Source organism: Amblyraja radiata, chromosome 25 (genome assembly GCF_010909765.2).
Source record: "Amblyraja radiata isolate CabotCenter1 chromosome 25, sAmbRad1.1.pri, whole genome shotgun sequence".
In the NCBI taxonomy this organism is placed as follows: Eukaryota; Metazoa; Chordata; class Chondrichthyes; order Rajiformes; family Rajidae; genus Amblyraja; species Amblyraja radiata.
The window spans coordinates 24,546,720-24,555,273 of NC_045980.1; the positions used below are offsets into that span (position 1 = coordinate 24,546,720).

Below are 8,554 nucleotides of genomic sequence, written 5' to 3' on the forward strand. Positions count from 1 at the left end.
AGCTGTTTTGGGCCCCATATCTGAGGATGTGGTGGTGGTGTTGGAGGGAGTCCAGAGGAGACATGAGAATGATTCTGGGGATGATTGGGTTAATGTATGAAGAGCGATTTGATGGCTCTGGACCTGTACTCTCTGGGGTTTAGAATGATGAAGGGGAATCACATCGAAAACTATCGAATAATGAAAGGCCTGGATAAAGTGGATGTGGAGATGATGTTTCCAGGAGGAGAGTCTAGGACCAGAGGACATAAACTCAAAATAAAGGACGTACCTTTAGAATGGAGATGAGGAGAAATTTCCTTTGCCACAGGATGGTGAATCTGTGCTATTCAATGACATAGATAGTGGTGGAGGCCATCATTGGGTATTTTTAAAGCAGAGATGGATTGGTTCTTGATTATTAAGCACATCAGAGTTTACAGGGCGAAGGCAGAAGAATGGGGCTGAGAGGGAAAAATAGATTAGCCAAGATCAAATGGTGGAGCAGACTCACTGGGCCAAAGCCTATTCAAGCTTGGACTCCCGAGTCTGCCCAGGAACTCCCTGGTACTAAATGTCTAAAATAAACAATGGGTTCCAAATAGTCCTAAAAGTGAACAATTGCTTCCTTTAATCTGTCTGAAAGAAAAATAATAATGTTCTACCATTATGTAAAAAGTTGGCTCTGCAAATTGCTGTCTTGCATTAAAAGACAATTAAAACGACTCCATTCTGCTGCTTTTTGGTATGGGGCTGCCTGGTTTGGGGGAGAAGATGGAGAGGCCACCACTAGATGCCATTGCATACAGAGCAAGGCCTAATTTTAAATTTTATTTATTCATTTTTCAAAATGTTAATATCATAAGCGAGGCCTACTGGATCTCCCGGTTGCTGACCACTTTAACTCCCATTCCCATTCCTTTACTGATCTTCCTCTCCTGGGCCTCCTGCATTGCCAGAGTGAGGCCACACGCATATTGGAGGCACAGCACCTCATTTTTCGCTTGGGTCGAGTACAACCCAGCGATATGAACGTTGAATCCTTCAGCTTTAGGTAACTTCTACAAACATGCCCCCCCCTTCCACTGAAGGTCCATTAACCAGTTCTGCTATTAACCCCTCTTAGGCTCACACCTGTATCCAGCAAACCATCTGCCTGTTAGGGAACCTTAATGCCTAACAATCTGTTGTTGGCTCCAATTAGTTTTGTTTTTTTTCCTTACTTCCAGCTTCTTCCCCTCCCTCCCAATACAATCAGTCTGAAGAAGAGAGAGCGCATGAGAGCGAGAGAGAGATTATAGAGGGATATGTATGTGTGTATATATATTTATATAATATATGGTCATATAATGTGTGTAAGTATGTATATGTGTGTGTACACGTACTATATGACTTCATAAATATATATAAAAATAATATAATATAAATATATATACACACATACATATACCCCTCTATATATCTCATATATATATATCATCGATCTATATACATCTATCTCTCTTCCTCAACAATCATTTCCTATGAGCAAGCCAGTCCTGAAACCAAATGAACACGTTTCTGTGGGGCCCATGCATCTCAATTTTTTTGACCCACCTATCATGAGGGACTTTATCAAATGTCATACAAAAATCCATGTAGACATCTCATCGATCACCGTTGTCACCACATAAAAAACCAGCCTGCCGCTATCAAAGCCACACTGACTCCCTCATTAACCCATTCTCTTTCAAATGCAAATAAATACTATCCCGAAGATTGCTCTCCAATAGCCCATCAACTATTGATGTGAAGTTCACCAGCCTATAACTTACTGTCCCATCTCATTTTCCTTCAAACAAAACATTGGCAACTCTCCACTCCTCTGGAACCTTGACTGGAATACACTAGTCGTAAATTCTGATCAGCTGACCTTTAAATGACTCCAGCATCCGATGTGGACTTACCCAATGACAACTGCTCCCATTTACCCTCCCTCTCTTGCATAATGCTATAATTTGTTTTACTCCAATTTAGAACCATGTCCAAAGTTCCAAACAAATCTCTATTCATAACTATCTTAAAACGTAAGTTGCAATCACTATTCCCAAAATGCTCTCCACTTAAATACCAGTCTCCGCTCCAGGCTTGTTTCAGAGTACAAGATCCAGTATGGTCCAACCTCAAGCTGATTTACCCACATACTTAGTCAGGAAATCCTCAGATACATCTAATAAATTCTTCCCTGGCTAAGTCTCTAGCACCGAGTAAGTTCCATTAATATCGGGGAAGTTAAAGTTGCCCACTATGACAACCCTGTTGCTTGTGCATCTTTTCATAATCTGTCTACATATCTGTCCCTCTACCTCTTCCTGGCTATTGGGAGGCCATAGTAGAATCCCATTAGATTGCTTCTGTTTTATATTCCAGTTCAGCCGATATCTCCTCAGTTGATGAACCCAAGAATATTTTCTCTCTGATTAGTAAAACCCTGGAACAATGAGTTGTCCAGTGAGCAACCAAGATTCTGCAGTGGAAATGATCTAATATTTAGGTCCAGGCTCCAGCTTCTTTACACATGATACTCCGTGCATTGAAAGAAACACACTTCAGTCTATTAGTTTCATCATACTCCTTAATTTCTCTGCCTGTCCTAAGTACAAGAACTCTTAGTTTCCTCAGGTTAGCTCTGGTTCTTTTGCAGGTCACCTTAAATTTGTATCCTTCCGCTGATAGCTCTGTCACTAAAAAGTTAATAACGAAACCATCCATGATTTGAACATCTACCATATCCTTCCTAAACAAGAAGCAACCCCAGTCTTGAAGCACTTTACGTAATTACAAATTTGTTCATTTTTTTCCTGTTCTATTCAGTTCTAAAACCAAGGCATATGGACCCAATAAAATATCAGCTAAATGTCTTGTGAATTGCATGCATACCAATTCACTATCAGCTTACAAAAGAGGCGAAAATTAATCATTACAAGACATTTTATTCACATCTAATGACAATACATTAGTCACAATTGTGACCCCGTCACTGAAAATGTGTGGGGCATAACAGGAATCTTCATAATCTCTTCTCTTCACGCTGCAGTCTTTCAACAGGTAACTTCTACTTTAGTTAATACCTGGCAAAAAGGTAAATGAGCATTTAGAAAACCATGATACCATGAGGCAGAGTCAACATGATTTTATGAAAAAAAGTTTCATTAATTCCAGTGCGTGCGCAGATAAGAGTGTAAATTTCAAGACTGTGGAAATCCAGGAATGTAGTCCTTTTTTTTTTTTACAGTTAAACAGGTAATCAGCTTGACATTGATAATATTAGCATGGAAACAATTGGCCCAAAAGGAAAATAAAATCAGGAAGATAATAATTTTCAGGTTGGCAGAGTAGAAACCATCCTCTGTCCAGTGCAAATACTTCTTTCCTGATATGTGGCGACCAGAAATGTATCCAAGCGGTGGCCAATCTAGTGTGGTACTGTTCTCTTAAACCTCACCATTTTATGTTATATACACCTCAGTTAAAATAGCTTTGCTGAACTGTCTCACCAACTACAGCTCAGAGATCTATCTATGTTACACCACACCCATGAAACCTTCTATTGATTACCCATTGATTACTGCACCTTCCCAAATGCATGACTTTCTACATCTCCAGATTAAATTCCCTTTGCTACATTCCTGTCCATCTATAACCAGAGGAATATAATGATAAGGAACAGCAGATGCTGGTTTACCAAAAGACACAACATGCTGCAGTAACTCAGTAGGTCAGGTTGCATCTCCGGAGCACATGGACAGGTCATATGATAGATACAACCAGAGGAAAATATAAAGTCTATACTTTGAGATGAATACCCCAAAATAGGAACTTTTTATAAGTGGGGAAACAGTAAATTCAGGCCCAGGCATGTGGTACAGAGAGCAGGAGGTCATTTAAGGCAGGTGGAAAGTTGGGTGTAAATAATTGAATGGGGCAGTAGGTAGCTGGACTTCAGCAGACTTATTCTCCGTTTGGAGAATGGACGGATTTGGGCTTTGTACCAATTAGGCGACTAGTTTCATTAAAACCTATCTTAATTAAAAAATTTTACCTACCATATGCAGACCTGCATTGCTTCAGCACCTCATTGAAACCGTCGCACAGTGTTAGATCGTGCTGGTTCTGGGCACACTCCAGAAACTGTCTCATTTCAAACAGGCAGGGTCTGTTCTCTGGGGCTTGAGCTTGAGTCAGAGGCGTTGCCTGCTGGGGTTCCTGCAGGGAAAGACAGAAATTCTTACAAACATTCTTATGACTTTAGGTGCATCAAGGATTACATGGTGACCATGAGCTGGGTATATCTGTCACCTTTATTTGAGCCGTAATCTTACGGAATAGTGCTGCAGCTTCAGGAAGACATAAAGCCAACCACTGCTTGTGTCCTTATCAAATGCCTGGAACTCAAAGAGGCAACTTCAAATGCCATTTAATGAGCTGCAAGATTAGGTATCTGCAAAATCCAAAATTGACTGCACTATACATTACATATTCACAAAACTATATTTGTCCAAATATTGAGATATATCCTGCACTTTGTGTCATGCCTCAACTGACTGAATAAAAGATTCTACCTTTTCCTTTAATAATGTTGCAACATTGAACTTTCCTTTCCACGTTGAAGACAACAAGCAGTTACATCTTGTTAGCACTAGCATTTCATAAACCATTTATTGAAATATCTTTAAACTATTTTTAAGTCAAGGAATCTAGTTCATAACATCAGTGATTGGAGACAGTACAAAAACAGGTACCTCCCACCAACCAATCCACATGTCCTTGGGAGGTGGGCGGAAACCAGAGCACTTAGGGAATCCACAAGGTCACAGTGAGAACATGTTAACTCCACAGATACAGCACCGGAGATCAGGATTGAATCCATGACACCTGAGCTGCGAGGCAGCAGTTTTACTACCTGTGCAAACCTTGTCTCCCTGTAAGTGATCCACATTTAGCCTTTCAGCAAGCCTGATATTCCTCGATTTCCCCCAAGTACACAGAGAGGACATACTCAACCTGCTCCTACACTTTACCTGGTAGGTGACATCTGCCCTGGCCGGCTCCGAGCCACTGCCACCGCTGAAGGCTCCGGTTAAGGCGCTCCCCATCACATGGCCCACAGCCGAGCCCACCGCCACTCCGGCCGCTGTAGTGGCCATCTGGGCCATCATGCCGGGTTGCCGGGGCTGGGCCACGGTTGGTGCAACAGCAGTTGGAGGGAGGCGAGCAGGGAGAGGGGCTCGGGCAGGAGCAGGCCGGCTACAAGACAAACAACAAACCGTTAGGGAGCAGGCCGAGCGAGGGGACAGGATGGACGGCATGAGTGTGGAAGGGCCGTCACAACAACACAACATTGGAGGGGTGGGGGGGGCAGTGGACCCTGGAGTGGAGGAAACAGCAGGGAGGATAATGGGGAGATGGTGGTCTCACATTGATTGGGGGGGGAAGAGGGACATAGAAAATAGGTGCAGGAGGAGGCCATTCGGCCCTTCGAGCCAGCACCGCCATTCATTGCGATCATGGCTGATCGTCTCCAATCAATAACCCATGCCTGCCTTCTCCCCATATCCCTTGAATCCACTAGCCCCTAGAGCTCTATCTAACTCACATGAGTGATCCCAGGGTGTGTGTGGTGTGGGGTGGCCCCAGTAGGAGTGGGGGGGAGGCAGAATGGGTGGGGTGGGCGAAGGCAGAATGGGTGGGGTGGGCGAAGGCAGGGGTGGCCCTATGGAGGATGGGGGAAGAGGGTGGCCACAGGATAGGGGGGCCCCAGGGTGAGGGATGCGTTCACTCCCGGGCCGGGATGGTGGCACCGGCAAAGTGAGGGAGGGGGGTTGGGGAAGGGATGCCTTCTACAAAAGGCAGCAGGGGGGGGTGGTGGGGTTGAAGGTCGATCATCATGGCCCGGCGACCAGCGAGGAGGACACGGTGCCCGCGGCGGGACCGGGCCCGTGACCTCGGCGCGTCCTTCAGGGGAGCGGCGGCGGGGAGTGAGAGGGCCGAGCGACGGGACGGAACCACGACCGCCCGCTGCCACTTCCCCCGCGCTCTCCGCCCCCCCCCCCCCGCCGGGCAACCCTGGCGCCGGCTCCTCACCTCAGTCGGCTGCGGCTTCCGCGGGGCATGGCGTCGCCGGTCTGGTCTGGAGCTCAATCAGGGACGCGCGGGCAGCGGCTGCGCAACGAGTCACGTGGTGGTGGTGGTGGGCACACTGACGTCAGGACGTCGCCGGCCGACGCCAGGATGTGGACCAATCACGCGTCCTGTCGTAGACCCGCCCCTGTCCCGTGGCCACGCCCACCGCCCCGGACTCCTCCCCCTCCTACACCCAGAAAGTGCGAGAAACAATGTTTGGGAAGGAACTGCAGGTGCTGCTTTACACCGGAGTTGGACACAAAATGCTGGAGTAACTCAGTGGGTCAGGCAGCATCTCTGGAGAGAAGGAATGGCTGATGTTTCGGGTTCGAGACCCTTCTTCAGACTGGTCAGGGGCGAGGGAGACATAGAGATAAGGAAGTGTGAGGTGTGAAAACAGGACAAAGGGAATGGAGATCTAGGAGAATGTAGATCATTGTTAGCTGGGAGAAGGTAACAACAAAGCAAACAGATAAACTGTAGTCGCAGAGAGTAAGACTGGTTGGAGAACTGAGAAACTGCACACAACACCTCTAAGGTCCTGTATATCTGTAGACAGGCTTCCTTCCATCTGTACTCAAATATTTTTCCAACGAAGGCCAACCTTTAACTTGCCTTCCCAACTCTTTTGCTTTTAATGACTGCTGTGGAAGGTTTATGCTTCATAAACCAATGTTCAGCTGGTGAGGTTATCAGAATTGAACAGCTGCCATGAAATGCTCTTAGCTGTGACAGCAAATCTTGCATCATTGTCTGGCCTTATTAATTTTAAGGTAGTGCACTGATTGTGCAGCTTGTTGCTGGGGATAACAAGGTTGTTATGAATTAAGGAGTGGGAGAGGCTTGTGATCCAGTTATCAGGATGACTCAACGCCCTTTGACTGCTGAAGCGAGTGCTAAACTTCCTCCTTGTTCTCATAGTAATGCTCCTGCCATTTACTTATATACCTTACCACTGCCACTGGAACATATGTCTGGATGGTCTGTGGCCCTGATCCTTTACCTGTTGCCTCCTTCACAGCTCTCTGCACAAGGCATCATCAGGATTGCTGGCAATGCATTTTAATCCAATCACATTTTAACCCTTTGCTTGCCATTTAAGCCCAGAATCTCCTTCAGAATTACACTGACCTAGATGCTAAACCTTGTTAAATGATCCTGGCAAATGCCTCACAGCAGAAGCTCCTGAGCATCTTGTTGATGTGTAGTGGCACGGAAAAATAATTTACGAGTGCAGACTTTACAATGTAGTGGTGAGTTTCTTGTTCCAACAGTTAACAGAGAAGGCCTAGGTTTAATCTGCCAGATGGTGTCTAACTCCAGCAAGAGAGAGTCTAACCATCTCCCGTTAAAGTTACCACTGCTGATATTCCCATCGTCAACATTTTAGAGCTCACAATTCACAAGAAACTCAATTGAACAGCCTCATTGATATGGTGGCTACAGGGGGCTTATTGTTCTGCTGCAGCTGACTCCAAATGTGTTCTGCACATTACGAGGCATATCGGGAGTGCAATGGGGCAACTTCCACTCACCTGGCCAACTGCAGCTCCAAGTCAAGAAGCTCCATGCCATCAAGGGTCAAAGCAATCCACATGATTGGCACCTCATCAACCACCCTACACACTCACTCCCTCCACCACTGACACCCCGTGGTTACAGTGTGTACCAACCTCCACAGTGCACTGCAAACACTTGTCCTGGCTTCTTCGCCAGGCCTTCCCAAAACCACCAAGAAGAACAAGGGCGGCATTGCATGGGAACACCACCTCCCGCAGGTTCCCCACCATCCTGATTCAAAATCCTGGAACTCTCCAATACCTCTGTGGGAGCACTTTCACCGGAAGGACTGCAGCCGTACAAGAGTGTGTCTCAGAACCTAACAAGGGTTGATAATGAGGCTTAATAGGGAAGCCCACATAATGTAATTGAAAAAGGAAAGGTACAAAAGGGCAGCACTGGTACAGCTGGCCAAAGATCCGGCTTCAATCCAGACCTTTGATACTGTCTATGTGGAGTTTGCACATTTCCCCTACGGCTGCCTGTGTTTCCTCCAGGAGCTGTGGAGTCCTTCCACAACCCAAAAGATGTGTGGTTTTGTAGATTTATTTGTTTTGGTAAAATTCTTCCTAATGTGTATGGAGTGGATGTTAAAGTGGGATAACATAGAACGAGTGTGAAAAGGTGAACAACATGGACTCAGTGCGCCAAAGAGGATGTTTCCATTTTATATATCTCTAAAATAAATGGTTAACAGAGAACACTTCCCAGTCTGGTGTTATGGAAAAATAAAACCTAAGTGGAATTAATTGAGAAAGACAAGAGTAAATAGGAGAAAATAAAAGCCCATAGGGACATATGGAGAAAATGCATTTGGATCAGTTTCACAGAGAAAATACAGACACTGGGGAAT

At 45.5% G+C, this 8,554-nt stretch overlaps 1 protein-coding gene across 1 annotated transcript; it reads right to left on the bottom strand.

Moving 5' to 3' along the window:
• Nucleotides 1-2,931: 2,931 nt before the first annotated feature.
• Nucleotides 2,932-6,248, bottom strand: LOC116987453 (coiled-coil-helix-coiled-coil-helix domain-containing protein 2-like). Its single transcript, XM_033043510.1, has 4 exons — nucleotides 6,103-6,248; nucleotides 5,040-5,265; nucleotides 4,065-4,224; nucleotides 2,932-3,089 (listed from the first exon to the last, which is right to left on the bottom strand). Exons 1-4 carry the CDS (start codon nucleotides 6,129-6,131, stop codon nucleotides 3,079-3,081), a joined length of 426 nt encoding a protein of 141 aa, XP_032899401.1. The 5' UTR covers nucleotides 6,132-6,248; the 3' UTR covers nucleotides 2,932-3,078.
• Between the last annotated feature and the right edge of the window lie 2,306 nt (nucleotides 6,249-8,554).

Coding starts and splice junctions, on each gene's coding strand:
- LOC116987453 (XM_033043510.1), bottom strand. CDS start 6,131: ATGCCCCGCGGAAGCCGCAGCCGACTGAG. Junction 5,266..6,102: donor GGAAGCCGCAGCCGACTGAG/GTGAGGAGCCGG, acceptor TTTGTCTTGTAG/CCGGCCTGCTCCTGCCCGAG. Junction 4,225..5,039: donor GGGCAGATGTCACCTACCAG/GTAAAGTGTAGG, acceptor CTTTCCCTGCAG/GAACCCCAGCAGGCAACGCC.